The following is a 15,739-nucleotide window of genomic DNA, read 5'->3' on the forward strand; positions in this document are numbered from 1 at the left end:
ATATGCTAAATAATCATATATCAGACTGATGGACCAAAGAAATTCAACGCTTAAAGGGATAGTTCACCCAAAAATATGGGTGAACTCACCATCAGGTCTTTCAAGCATTAAAAAAGTTGTAGTAGCACCATAAATGTTTCCAAAAAGCAATACATATGACCTGTGAACTTTATACCAAGTCTAAAGTCATATTATAGCTTTGAGGGACAAACAGTTACTTATTTAAACATCTAGACATCGGTTGAGAGAAGTAACATTGTCTCATTCATGATTGAATCATTCGATAGAACTGAATCTTTTTAAAGAATCAACAGACCTGGTTCACAACACCTCTCTGAATGATTCGTTCTCAAGTCAGTTCGGAAAATTATCAGTGAATAATTTCCCAAAATTTTCTTTGTTTTTCACACAAAGCTATCACATAAGTTCAGAAGAACTGCACACAAGTCATACTGCTTTTATAGCATTTATTTCATATATTATTTGCATTTTATTTAATTCAAATTGAAGGTAATTGCAAGGAGAGGAGTGACCAGGAAGCAGTGTTGGGCAAGTTACTCTGAAAATGTAATGAAATTACTGATGACTGATTACTCCTTTTAAAAGTAATCACGTTACTGTTCTGATTACTTTATCTCAAAAGTAATTAGTAATTAGTTAGATTACTAGTTACGTTACTTTTTTATCCATTAAATTCATGAAACCCCAGAATACACGCTCCTGATAAATATAAATGTAATGCAGCAGTAATGTATAGAGACCTTCGGCTTGTAACTATACTCTAATTACTATTTGAAAAAATTATAATGTGTTAGTTAGTACCATAGTCAAATTACAGCAATGCGTTACTAAGTTTTGCGTTACTGCCCAACACTGCCAGGAAGGATTTCAGATTTCATAGTTAATTTCAGAACATTTCAACTATTTTCGGCCATGTGATGAAAGTCAAGGCTGTCCTCTGTCTCTGTCCGCGGAGTCACATACTGTGAGACTGCTTCTCAGCTTGATAAAGAGATGGCACACCCACATGCACACTCACAAAACACAGTCCTGACAGCAGCCATCGCTTTAGAGTGCCAAAGCCCAGCAGTCCATCACTCCGTGGAGCAGAAGTCAGCTCACTGCCAGCTTCCTGCACACTGTTATACCGGAGGGAATTAAAGCCCTGAGCCTGGGCATTACCTGTCTCTGAATTTATTTATATGTAGTGAGTCCGGTTAAGAACTGCTAATTGAGTGTGAAAGTGCAACTGAAGAGAAGACACCGGGAAAAAAAATGAAAAAATGTGAAGAAAAAAAACATTTGTTCGTAACTCCATTATCAGAGAAAACTGGACTTTTGTCGGAAATAAATAGAAATAAACGATTCTGACATACTGTGTATACAATGCAATGCACCCAACTTGACTACATACTTCCAAAATCGAACAAGTTTTTTTTTATTTTTACTTTTTAACTTCTCTTTTCCTCAATCATTTGATCAGAGTGGTAAATGTTAACACATTTGCACAACATTGGATTAAAGAAGCAAATTATCATTTTTTAAGATGATAACTGTACAGCAAACTATTTAGATTATTGGTCCAATATTTTAAAGCTTCTAAAAAGGACAGTAAAAACTGAACTACAATAATTAACATTAAAAAAGACACCTGCTGAGAAGCAGAAAGTGTAAAATATGGCCAGTTAAAAATAATCTTCTGGGTTCCATGAAGCTCTATTGATATCATCTGGGAAATAAAATTGGCTGCCATAAAAAGTTTCAATATGCCACTTACAATGGAAGCATAGTAAACACTAAAATATACTACACAGTTTTAAAAAGTAAAGCCTAAAGACTTAAATGTGTTATATAGAATTGCTTAATGATCACTTTGAAAGTTTAGTTACCTCAAAAAGTTTATAGTTAATAAACAAGCTTTTAAAAATACAAGCTTTGCATTTCACCATGTAAAAAACTTTAGCTTTGTTTGCTTACATTGGAAATATGAAAGCTTGGAAATTAACATTCTACAAAATGCTGTAAATATTGTCAAATATGTATTGAAGCAGTACTTGTTATTGTTAACTAACGCTATTACACTTTTTTTTTTTTGGTTAAAATAAAGCAGATATAAAATAAGATATAAATATTAGAGGAAAAACTTGCCTTTGCAACTTAATGAAATAAAAGAAGTTGAAGGGAACAAAAAACTTAAATAAATAAATAAAAGCTTATGTACAAAGAAATATTTAATATATAAATAAAACAAATAAAAATGACAAAAGCATATGATCAAATTACTAAAATCTAACAAAATGAAAATAACTAATTCATAATAGTATATAAATAATACTAAGACTATTGAACCTGGATGATTACTTTGAAGTTATGTACGGCTAGTTCTCTGCAGCTTACTTTCTCTTTCTGAGTATGTTTCTCTTGATCTCATCCCACTGATTCTGACTGCAGCAGTGGAAGTAGGCTGCAAACTCTATAAATAAAGATGGCCAGCAGGGTGCTGGAGCTGTGGCCAGCCATCCTTTACAGCACTGTCATACAGTATCAGCTGCTTCACTCGCCACATTCTTACACTGCACTGAAAAACAAGAGCAGCGAGAGAAAGAGCGTATGAAAGGAGGTCAGTGTGCACACATGAATCTGTTGTGTTAAAGAGCTGCGTGCATGCACTTGTTCAAAAGAAACCCACTGCACTATTTCCCCATAGCAATGCAATGTTTTTTCTTGTGGAGAAAATTCACACACAGACTTGTGAAGACCGTGTCTAGCAGAGCAGAAAGACACTGTTCTTTAGAAGAGATCAGAGATTCATTGGTTAGCACTGGCAGTGCTGGCTGGAGCATGGAGACAGCAAACTGACCTTTAGTGAAGAAAGCATTTCTATATTTTAGTTTTTTGGAAGCGAGAAATGAGACCGCTGACAGCCCAGTGGTGACGCTGCTTTCCTATAATGTTTTAAGAATGGAACTTTTCTGTCTTTCCTTAATTCTCTCTCTTTCTACATCTCCATTCCAACTGTATAAACTGCAGTATTGTTCTGTTCTGTTTTTAGTATTATAATACTACAATATAACCACCACTGTGACGATTATGATGACAAATTATTCCAGTTCCTGTGTGTTCTGCCTCACTGGAACCTAATCTGTTATGTCATATGACCAGAGGTGACCATATACACTGCTGTTCAAAGGTTTGAGGTCAGAATTATTATAATTTTTTTAAAGAAATTTATATTTTTATCCAGCAAGGATAAATTAAACTGATCAAAAGTGACAGTACAGATATTTGCGATGTTACAACAGAATTCTTTTTCAAATCAACGCTGTTTTCTTAAACTTTAAGGGCTGTGAATCTTTGGCAAGGCAGCGTTTCGATTCGATTACGATTCATAGGTTTTCGATTCGATTCAAGAATGATTTTTGCAAATTTAGAACGATTCAATTCGATTCGATTCACAATTAAATTCGATTCGATTTGATTATAACGATTCGATTCTGCATTCTTTAGGTGCATTCACGGGATTATTTAAATGCTTCTACTAAATTCTTTAAATGCTTAGTCAGGGAGCAAATTACAGTAGCATTTATGGTTAGAGAACTTTTGTCCATTGTTAAATGCTAGTTTAATGATGCGACTTGGCATACGTAAAAATGTATGTAAGCCAAGTTTTTAAAAAAGAGCTTAAACAGTATTATGTATAAGCTAACATTTTGTCACACCAGGGGCGTAGCCATCATTTCAGAAGTGACAGAAATGTCAAATACAATCATTTTATGTATGTAGCCTATATAATAATAATAATAATAATAATAATAATAACTCTGTCGATAAGATGCAGAGAGCCATTGACAAACTACAGAAAAGTAAAACTACTTCACGTTAGCATTACTGGCCACGAGTCCTATAGATCACATGTCAGCTGCGTCAGAGACGAACGGAGCGCGAGCGAAATCCTGTGACAATCTCAGGCGGTAAACAGTGGAGCGCGTGAAGGACAGATAAGAGGCACGATTCACGAACACTCTTCAAGGTCTCCATTGCGTGCATGTAGTAATTTAATATGTATACATTTTGAAAGCATTGAATCGCTATAGAAATCGCGATTCATTCGATTCTTAGCATTTTGAATCGATTACTGTCCAAGATCGGCGATTCACGATTCAAAAATCATGTTTCAAGATCGATGCATATGAATCGACAGGGTTTGTAATCGATGCATCGAGAAAACGAGTGAATCGTTACACCCCTATAAACTTTCTATTCATCAAAGTAACTTTTAAAAAAATGATTACGGTTTTCACAGCTTTCACTGTTTTCAGCACTGATAATAACAATGTAGATGGTGTGGAGTGTTGTATCTGACATGCTTTGAAAGCCCATTTCTCACCTTCTTCTTCATCTTTACATTCTTGAAGATGGCATGCACTCTCCAGGTCTTTGCAAACATTGCACCAAACGCTGTTGTGTAACCCACAATAAGGATCCATGTACGGACCTGAAACATTAAATGTGAGAATAAAACAAGGTTGCTACAAACCAGAAGTTCTTATAATTTAGGTACTGAAATAAGATTGGACTCTAACACCAGTCTATAGAATACAAAGCAGCAGAAACTGCAAAACCATGAAATCTAATGATCCCACGCCTGCTATCGGAAAGCAAATTGGGTGCCAGGGTGTGTAGTGAATTCTGTGAAAGTTCCCGAGGCATCATTTTTTCTCTTTGTCCTCCCTTCATCTTCTGTCTCTCTTGCTCTCTCACACAGATCTAGTATTCTTTATGCTAAGGTCCTCTGGGAAATACAATTTTAGCATAGCAAGGCAGGAATCAATGATAAGAATGGCCTGCTGGCCTGAAGACAGTGTTAGAAAGTTTGGAGACAGTTTATGGAACTGCAGTGCTGTCACTAGACCTTGTGTCAAAATCATGTAAATTTGAGGGTTTAATGTGGTTTTCCATGTGCTATGTGCTAAGCATTGTTGTGAATTCTTCTGATTTAAATTGTCACCAAATACTTTGTTAAAATTGGGACTGATAGAAGAGGTGAAAATCATAAATAAATCGTCATATGTGAGTTCTTTCCACCTAATTTATGAATTCATAGTTGACACATTTTATTGTTTAAAAACCTGACTTAAATGGTTGAAAACTGTTTAATATTAATTTATTTACTGAGATTAAAAAATATAATTAATTTCTAAATAGTTGTGTTAAATCAATTCATTTCTAAAAATAATAAGCAGAAAAGTCCTTATTGTTGATCGCTGAAAAGTTCAACTCATTTTGTCTTGGGTAAAGCAAGCAAGCAAACATAAAAAAAAAAAAAAACATTATTTAATAAAAAGCATGAACATCGAATGCCCAGTTTTAATTTATTCTTAATATTGCAACGCAAGTCTTCATCTTCACAGGCTGAAAAGACGGACCAATTTCAGGCAGGTAGCATGTGTCTTGCTCAACACATTTTTGGGTATTTCCCCTGAGACTCAAGCTACTGCAGTAGCCAAAGCCTCATAATTAAAAGGTGGATTATGGTCACATGCAAACAGGCAGTGGAGGCGTGACGAGACACATCCAATCATGCTTACTCAGTTTGGTGACAAGGTCTGAGTAGCAGAGGTGAAAAGTGTTCAAATTCAAATACAGAGGAGACCAGGAAGAGTTGACTCAATTTTTAAAAGGTTTTGAATCAAATGTCCAGTTTGTTTACTCCAGCACTGGTTTTGCATGTTTAAAACACCAATATCATAAATAAGTCCAACAGTATAATAATTATCAATGTTCTTCACACTAAAATCATTATGTTTGCTCATTATCGTGACAGTTTATCCATTACAGTTGTTTGCAGCTGGGGGGAAAAAACTGAGAACGTTTATGGGAGTGAAAGTGTGATAACTAACCCATGGTCTACCCATGTTCACATCTGATTCACAGAAATCATTCATTACTCACAGTACAGAGGGTCTCAAATTCCTTGTCTGACACAAAGGATCCATCCAGACCAAAGAGGAAAATGGAGGCGTATGACAGCATGCCCCCTAGAATGATCAGGTTGTTCATATATGGACTCGACATTTTGATCAGCCTGCAGATGGAGGGAAGCACACATCTGATATATTAAATATTCACACTTCATTCATTATTAACTACTGCAATTAAATGTGCATCTACACCTACAGTATTATCTATCTATCTATCTATCTATCTAGATAGATAGATAGATAGATAGGTAGATAGATAGATAGACAACATTACTCCAGTTTTAGATAGATAGATAGATAGACAACATTACTCCAGTTTTCAGTGTCACATGATCCTTCAGAAATCATCCCAATATGCTTATTTGCTGCTCATGAAACATTTCAATTATGTTTTTTTTTTTCAGGATCCTTAACCATTACTGCTGATTAAATTAATGCATCCTTGATTAATACAATTATTCATAAAAAAACTAAAAAAAAATCTTTCTGACCAAAATTTTGAACAGTAGTGTATCTACTGTAGATTGACTCAAAATTAATGTAGAAACTTAAATAGGAACTTTTCCTATCCTAACTTTCTATTTTACATTTATCATATCTTAAAAACTTATTTCCACATGAAACACAAAATTCCAAGTTTTTAAATGTGGTCTCATTCATGAACTACTTCCTTTCATAGTCTTGCTCAGCACTGACCTGTGGTTGCGGTTTTTGATGTTAAAGAAGAGGAAGGCTCCTCCCATGAGCATGCCCAGGATAGTGATGGTAGACAGGATGCTGTAGAGGGGGACATTTATTTGCCGGCGCTGCAGACGCACAAACGTCCGATCCTTCGGCGGCTCAACACCTACAAAAGTCATGATGGTTCACAGTCAGTTAGTCTCAGAGTCACCTCTAAGAACGTCACCCCTCAGAAAGCTTTCAACATCTTCTAGGAAGACGCTCCTGTGTAATTTAAATGACTCAGGTTTTAAAATGTCATACCAACTAGAGAGAGAGAATTGATGGGGTTATCTAGTCACTAATGTGACATATTAGCTCTATTTCTGCCCAAGCTTACATAATAATGTTTGTGGACAGGTTTTAAAATGGTGCCGTGATGAAAGATGCGATTAGATCTTACATCTTAATGAGAAGTTGGAAGACAGTCCAGCACTTAAACCAAATGTGTCACCAAAAGGAGTCAAGAGTTGTTTGCGTGACTTGATGCCTTGACAACCTCCGTGTTTTCAATTACTACTGTGAGGCTTTACAGCGATTAGCTCAAAAGCAAATGGTTTAGAATCTTTTTCAGTCGAATTTAGAAAAACACAAGTTGAGCTCTGTGTTTGAATTTGTTTCCCAGTTAACCCTATAAAGCCTACTGGGCCACATTTAATATGCACATTTGGACTTTAAATATAATATAATACTGTGTATAAACAAAACATTGCTGAAAAACCTGGCACCTGTGTCAGCAACACCACACACATGCATTATGAATACTGATCCAAATAACTAATAGTTTCTTCAGAAGGATTTAGTAACACTTGAGTCATTACTATCAAAAACCTTACATACATAAAAAAGGCTTACAATGATGGTTATGATGATTTGCACTTTAGAATACTAATCCAAGTAACAACTGAAATTCAAGTTTCAACCGAGCACTATTACTTACAAAATCATTGGTTGCACTTTATTTTACAGTACGCGTATTAACATGAACTTATAGTGTACCTACAGTGTATTTATTTGAGAAAGTTCTGGTAATACAAGGTAACTACATGGGGTAGGGTTAGGTTTAGGGGTAGGTTCAGGGTTAGTACGTAGTTATTACATAGTTATTGTAATTACTATAATAAGTACATAGTATGTACATGAGGAACAGGACTGTAAAATAAAGTGCTACCGTAATCATTAATCTTGTTAAGTAATAGTAGTTATTATGATGTTAGTAGTGGATAAGTCATTTGTTATTCATTGACGATTGAACAGTATTGTTACCAAAATATCTTAATTTGTGTTCTGAAGATGAACAGTCTCATGGGTGAATTTTTAGTTGAATTATCCCGGAATTATTAAGGTAGTAAAAGGCTTTTTAGGCCTTTTTTATTATAAAAAAAAACTTCCTCTTTAAGATCGTAAAACAATTTTCTTTTTGCTGTGAAATATTTAATGATTTTTATAAAATACATGTAAGAATACCTTTTACATTGTTAGAAATATGTCAAGATGAACACTTATTGAACGGAAGCAAGTTGGGACAAGATTTTATAAAAAAAACTGTATATGGAAAATCATGCTAAAAAGTGAGTATCAAATATGATTCAACACACTTTTGAGGAACACTTATTCGTACAATCATCATCAAATTGCATTAGATTGTATATTTAGCTCTGTATTCTCCGATAGCATACTATTTGAGTCATATTGTATCAAATACGATACTCAACGCACATATGCATTTCTCATATCTTCTCATAAGTTCCATTACAAGTTTTCCACACAAGCAGTTTGAAAAGAAAATAAATATCCAGGGATTTTGAAAAACAAACAAACAAAAGAATGTCAATGTGGGCAAACAGAAAATAACTCTTGAATTATTCAGATGACCACACATGGATCAGTGAGTACACAACATTGGCAGACGTGTGAACCTTCTGTCTCTCTCTCAGTCAAATGCTGACCAACGAACACACACAAACGGGGCTTTTCCTACCTTGGAACCTGATGGTGTTGTTGATTAGGTCCAGAACATCTGCAATGGCATTGTACTCGCCCACCTTCACCTCTTGACCCTCTGTGAAAGACAGCAAGAACAAGAGGACAGCGGCGATAAGAGCAGCGTGTTCAAAGCCGACGTCCCCCAGGAGAGAAACAAGACAATAGACAGTAAATTTAGCTTCTGTGCCCTCCACTGCAGAACTAGTCCAACATATTGTCCAAAAATGCTCAGGGCGACGCTGACCTAAAAAAGTATGTAAATTGCAACTTTATGCATTTGCACATCAATTAAAAGGCACCAGATTAGCAAATCTGCAAAAACAATGATTTGAGACAAACATTGTCTCATGCCGTCTAACTCAGAAAAACAGCTTTACTTTATTCAGAAAGCATAACAAAACAAAAATGAATATGAAAAAAGGAAAATGTGCCAAACTATAAAAGAACAAATAAATATTTAGTAATTTCATGTAATATAAATAAAGCATTTGAATGAGCCAATTAACCAGTTATCAGAAAATTCCTTCTAAAAACATTATTAGTGCAGTATTAAAATCTTTCACTTAATTATCTCAATGAAGCAATCTTTTTGTTTTGTTTTGTTTTATTACTGCTGACAAAACAAAAAGCCTTGTTGACAAGAATAACACTGAACTGGGTATTAAAGATGAAAACGGGATGGTTAGGTGAAATTTAAGGTTACGTATCCACAGATGCAATAAAATAAAGCTTAGTGTCAATAACCTCCCAGCAGAACAAGACTTACTCTCTGAGGCCAAATACAAAGCAAGTCAATTCCAAAAGCCATCTTAAAACTCAATATTTCTCCCTGGTGTGCGCTTCACAACTGCTTGTGTATTGACTGTCACACTCACAGGGAAGAAAACTCACTTAAAAACAGAGAACATGGGAAATAAGATATTTATCACTTGGCTCCTGGAAATACATGTGTTTCCAAGATTGCTAATGCTAAACATTTACCACATGAATATGAATTGGGATGCCAACCCACATTCTGCTCAGTGCAATTCATCTGATGGTTTTAGGTTTTTGCATTTAACTGCTGTGGGTTCAACCAGGCCAAACTTTAATGTCAAGAACAATTTAAACACCGAACTAGATTTTGTTTCGTGCTCTAGATCGTCTTGCTGTGTCAGGAGAATCATTGACTGTGAATAATCAGTGATGTCCATGTACATGTTTTTGTCATCATTCAGGTACTTTGACCATGAGATCAGTGGGACACTGCAAAGACTGCAATCATGTAAATTAATAGACAGTGTTCAGTTAAAATTTGTCAACTCTAATGGGTTAAATCGGGGCTACATCTTTTTCATAAATGCAGTGAGAAAGAAACAGTTTGGCCAGAACACATCTTGCCAGGAGGTCACTGTCAAATAACTAGGTTAAGAAACGGCTCTGAGTGTCTTGTCCAGATGGTTTGGTGTGTGGTGGCAGTGGGTGTGATATAGGAGCTGACAGACTGGGACTCTAAAGATGGATGGCAGGCTCAATTGAGGATCAGAACGTCTTTAAATATTCAGCCTGGGCTACCCCTTCCTATCCTTTTACAGTGAGGGAGAGGAGGAAAAGAGAGAGAGATGAGCAGAGAGCAGGTTGGAAATGAATGGAACCTTGACAAGGAAATTTGAGAGAATGATTCTTAAAATATTTTCCAGTTTAAGTATCTAAAATTGGATACTTCTTTAAAGTATCCAATTTTTAAAGGCAGATCTTTTCAATTAATTTAATTTTAAGAGTAAAAAAGTAGAACAATGTAAAAAAAATAAACAAAATAGAGAAACATAATATGTCTGTACAGTAAGATAAAATAAACTTGTATTAATGATGCACTCTCTAAAAACTAGTCAATGAAATCATATGCAGTGTTGTTCTCAATCAAATATATCTTTTTTCAGGGATATGTATATATTTATTCATTTATTTATTCTATATATCTCTTTTTTTACTGGAAAAAAATAAAAAGACTAATTAAAAACTTTTGTGTGACAAATTTTTGTGTGAATGAATGAGTCAGTGTGTGACTGAAAGAACAGTCATTTAATGAATAAAGTGAATGGGTGAATGAGCAAGAAAGTGAGTGAGTGAATGAAAAACTCAAAGCTGAAATATGCTACATATATTTTTAATCTTTAATTTTTGTCCCAATTTACAGTCTGGCATTGACAATCCTAGTTTTATTAAAGTCATATCTAGGCTGCAGATTTTGACAGAATCGTGTAGTGTCCATCCAGGATATCAAACATGTTGATATTCTAAGCCAATTTTATAACACACATTGCTTTCATTTGTCATGCAGCTCATAGCCATCAGGCACATGTTTTGTGTGAGTGTGTTGTGTTTGCAACAACTTGAAAGATTTGTAGTGTGTGATCCTCAGCCTTTTAGTCTATGTTTACCAGTTCTCTCTGTTTCCATTTATAAAGTCAGCAACTGTGTGATGTCTGCTCAGATTTTAAAAGTTGTTTAGTATATTCTGATTGAATAAGTGAGTGCATGAGAAAGTGAGTTAATAAATGATAAAGTAAATAAAATTTGTTAACGAATGGATGAATAAATAAGTGAACATAGATTGAGTGAACAGAAAAACAAATGAATGTGTTTCCATCACAATGTTTTTATGCACATTTTGAAGTGTCACATCAGAAACGAGTGATGGAAAAGCCAAATTTAGTTTGACTTTGACTTGACTTGACTAACCGAATAGCCTATATTGGCCTACACACTAAATGTGTTTGACTTAAATCATTGAGAGATTAACCAAACCAAAAAAAGTTTACGACAAACAGTTTACAAACAAAAGTTATTGTGACATGATCCAAAGTTCACGCAAAGGAAAACAAAGCTTCATAGTTTTATTTATCTAGCTTTACAGTTTTATAAATCTTGACAGTTTTGGATGATGTTTTGCTTCTATCTGTAAAACCAACCAGCGTTGGGATGACCATATCGCGCCGGTGCCAAAGAAAAAGAAAAAGTAAAAAAAAATAACGTTATTTACCGTTATTTTTTCTAAGCAAACCAGTTTCAGAATGATAATAACACAAAGGAACGCAGAAACAGCGATTCTTCTCAGAGTGAACCGATTGTTTTTTGTTTTCCTGCTCTCTAGTGCACTGCTACATCATCTCCTTTCTTTTTTTCTTTCTTTTTCCCTGACTGCTATTCGCCTTCATATTGACAGACAGTTCAATCACCCTTCAGCCAAACAGCCCTCGGATCCTGTGGCCTGCTGAAGAGGTGATGTAACACACTATGGAGAGAAGCCTCTGCGCTGAAGCAGATAAGACTGAAGAGGGTGGTGGGGAACGCTGGCCTGTGGCTGCTGTGGGATGCGAGGGGGGAATCCCTGCTCCGAGATTAAATCCCACAAACCAGCGTTAATCTCCTCTGCCCTCAGGAAACACACACACACACACACACACACACTGGATTAATCACATCGGAGGGCCGAACAGGGGAATTCTCTGACCCCATTAAGCTACAGGACGGCGTCGACATTGCCGCTGAGAATGACGGCGATCTACGGTATATGGCACAATTGTCATGCTGAGATACTTGTCGCACATACTCTACGGAATGACACTATCACTGAGTGAGATGTTCCTGTAAGACGGAGGATAATCAACTTTGGCTGAAGGACATATATTTGATCCAGCATTTCCTATAAAAAGGCTTGTTAACCATGAAAAATGGCCATTTAATGGACTTACCTTGAAACTGGGTGAATTTTATGGTTCCCATACGTTCCCCGTTCCTGAACATCACCTGACCCTGCAGAAACACACAACGATGAACCTTCACAAGAGCTGCTTACCACGTGTAAATGGACAGTTTGCAGAAGTCTCGATTGCACAGTTGAGATGATTGATATCATGGCACAAAATCCAAGTTGGAAAGAAATATCTTACAAAGATCGATTATCCAACTTGTGCCATATTCTTCATACTTGGCACAGCAACAAATTGGGAAGGTATAGTTTGAAGTCTGGCACAGGGCTTGATTTTAAAGCCATTTATTAGACTAAAGATCTGTGAATTAATTGCATTCTTGAGGCAAACACAATTAATTGCAGCACAATTGATTTGTTAAATTAAAGGAGCACACAAAGCTCTGAGAGGATGTCAGGTTGTGCCAACTGAGGAGGACTGGGATACTTTACTGATAAAATAAAATAAAATAATAAAAAACTAAATGAAGAAGATAATACAATGAAAAATAATAAAATAAAATATTGTTGCACTTCTAAATATTATTTATACATTTTTTTCTAAATAAGAAATCCTGTATCAGTATCATAAAACTCAAAATGTTTATGTAAATAGGTAAATTCTGCATGATATTTATCAGATATTTCAACAAAACAACTTGTATCAGGATCATAAAATTGAGAATTCAGGTAAATATCTTACTTCAGCAAGCACTACTAATAAAATAATAAATGCCTTAGAAAGAAGTAGCATAATGGTGAAGGAAAGATATAGACTCAGCTGAAAATAACAGCGGTCCGGGGAATATAAAAAGGGTACTGAGTACTTGCAAGTTCCTGTTTGTGCCCTTGAGCCATCATCACAACCATAAGAGCACTGTAAGAAACTTTGGATTAAACTTATCTTTCAAAGGAGAAGAAACCAGTTAATGTTAAGTAAATATAAATAATAAATCATTTCATCCAGTTACAAAACATAATCATTAACAGAGGAATTTCTTGCAAAATCATGAATTCACATATGTCAAATCAGATGTTGCAGGTTAATCATGGATATCTGATCAAAGCGCAGACAGGTATGTAGCATTTTTACATAAATTATTTTTAAAAGCTACATCACTGGATCAAAATATTATCTAGTTTGCTCATTATGTCTTAGAAAAAGACGTGTGCAAATTTGCAGTCTGTCTGCCCCTGAAGCTGCCTAATGAGACATTTAAAAGGATTTGGGATCACTCGGCCCAATAAAATAACAGGTGAGAGGCATACTGCATTACCATGGCAATAATTAGAAGCCCATTAAAACCATGGGAGGCAGCTCAGAAGCGATCGTATCTCTAAAAACGGCTATCTTTGAAGTGTAGAGCAGACTCCAGTCCCAGTGCAATACGATTCTTTGTTTAGCTGCTCTGACGTGGGCGCGCTGGATAAATGCTCGCCTTCACAAAACACATTAAAGCTGCACTTCAGAATTACGTGTGTAAACAATATATAATGTGAACTGCAGTACTCTTTGTCAAATGAAATTTACAGACTCTAAAGCCCAGCCTGTGGAAATTTACATATCCTCCATAGTTTCCGAGACATCGTTTTGATTTATATGCTGAGCAGGATGTCATTTTTGTAACACTGTAGACACAGCAAGGAGAAACGTCGGTCACATTTTGTTGTTCAGGACCATCGCTTTCATTATTCATTTTGCAGAACATCTCCTTTTGTGTTTGATGGGAGAAAGAAAGAGGAACTGTCACTTTAAGTCTCAAGCTGTAGTTGGAGAGATTTTGTTAATTCAATGAAGACTTCACTCTTTCTCGGTTTCTTTTTTTAGACTGGTTTCATAACATTAGAACAGCTGAAAATAGATTGTGTTGCGCTGCAGGTGTAGGCTGACGGGTCAAACATGTTGATGGCACCTTTTATCAGTATGTGTGAGCGTGAGTGTCTGCACAGAGGTGTGGACAGGCCAGGCAGGAGGCCTTATGGAGGTCACACAGGTGTGCAAGGCACCCTCAAACCTGTAAAGGAGATCATGAAGGTGATAGAAGAAAATGATGATGTTGCTATATGTTTGTATGATATTATGTTGATATATATATATATAAAGATGTTGTCTACTAGTCTCAGAAGTCCACATCTGCAGTGCAATAGTCTATTTTCAACTTTTCTAATATTATAAAAATTGAATGATGTTTTAGAATACATGTATCCTGTTCTTATTTAAATCTAGGCAGTACACTGAGTCCACTGTGTAACTTAAAAAGCTACAAAAGTACGTGGTAAAACTACCTAGAAACATGCTTAAGTTATAAAAACTGGAACATAATAAAAATTGCATATGGATTTGAGTAGGTGAAAGAATGGCTGCTCTTATTGTGACACCAACTGTCAAACGCGGAGGAGGAAGCGTGATGTTCTCGGACTCTTCTGCTGGATCCAGATTCTGTGACTACCACAGCATTTTGAACTTGACACAAGCATGAAAGCAATGCTATACCTACTATACAAATGCAACACATTTTAGGAAACTTTACAAATGTTGAGAACAGCTTTACAAACAATATTTTCATCGGCTGTTATATCTGCAAAAAGAGGCTTTGGTTTAGACATTTCGATTACATTTCCTGATTTCTTCAGTCATGGTTTTTTTGTATGCTTTAAAGTAAGTACATTAAACTGTGTACATTTCAATCAAAACTGAACAAACTAGGTTTTTCGACACTTTTGACAAGCAGTGTTTCTTGATCCTCGTCAGAATCCTTATAGTCAGGATCCTTATACAAGAAAACAATGTGAAATCGGACCCTTAAATGATCATTCATAATTTTGAGGTCGGTAAGGCTATTGAAAAACATATCTTATGCTTCTTAAAGCTCCATTTATGTGATCCAAAATGCAGTAAAAGCGGTAATACTCTGTAATACTTACACTTTAGGATGTCTTCTATTTTAATATACTTTAAAATGTAATTTATTTCTGTAATGGTACAGCTGAATATTCAGTGCTGCATAATTCTTCAGAAATTATTCTAATATGCAATTCTGCTGTTCAAGAACGTTTTAATTTCTTTAAAATACATATACTATTGACCTCAAACTTTTGATTGGAATCAAGAAAGTTGTGCTAACCTTCTCTTTACCAAATAAAAGCAGCACAGCACCAGTCTTCACTCAAAATGATCCACAGAGACTTCTCTAAGATAATGTTTTACTTCCTGAGGCATGCTGGCACTCGATCGATAGCTCTTCTCAGAGGACTCAGAGTCTGATGGAGAAGCTAGAACAGCCCGTTCTGTTGGACAAAGACCCAGCCATCGGTACGAGAC

General features: G+C 35.6%; 1 protein-coding gene across 1 annotated transcript in view; it reads right to left on the minus strand.

Moving 5' to 3' along the window:
* Window positions 1–15,739, minus strand: part of LOC113119432 (gamma-aminobutyric acid type B receptor subunit 2-like) — a 212,309-nt gene that overhangs the window by 41,649 nt on the left and 154,921 nt on the right. Inside the window, exons 8-12 of the mRNA XM_026288931.1 lie at window positions 12,422–12,482; window positions 8,683–8,763; window positions 6,678–6,828; window positions 5,953–6,085; window positions 4,388–4,495 (exon numbers count right to left, since the gene is read on the minus strand). Coding sequence (XP_026144716.1) covers window positions 4,388–4,495; window positions 5,953–6,085; window positions 6,678–6,828; window positions 8,683–8,763; window positions 12,422–12,482 — 534 coding nt within the window. The remainder of the gene's footprint in view (window positions 1–4,387; window positions 4,496–5,952; window positions 6,086–6,677; window positions 6,829–8,682; window positions 8,764–12,421; window positions 12,483–15,739) is intronic.

Source organism: Carassius auratus, chromosome 19, assembly GCF_003368295.1.
Source record: "Carassius auratus strain Wakin chromosome 19, ASM336829v1, whole genome shotgun sequence".
Lineage (NCBI taxonomy): Eukaryota > Metazoa > Chordata > Actinopteri > Cypriniformes > Cyprinidae > Carassius > Carassius auratus.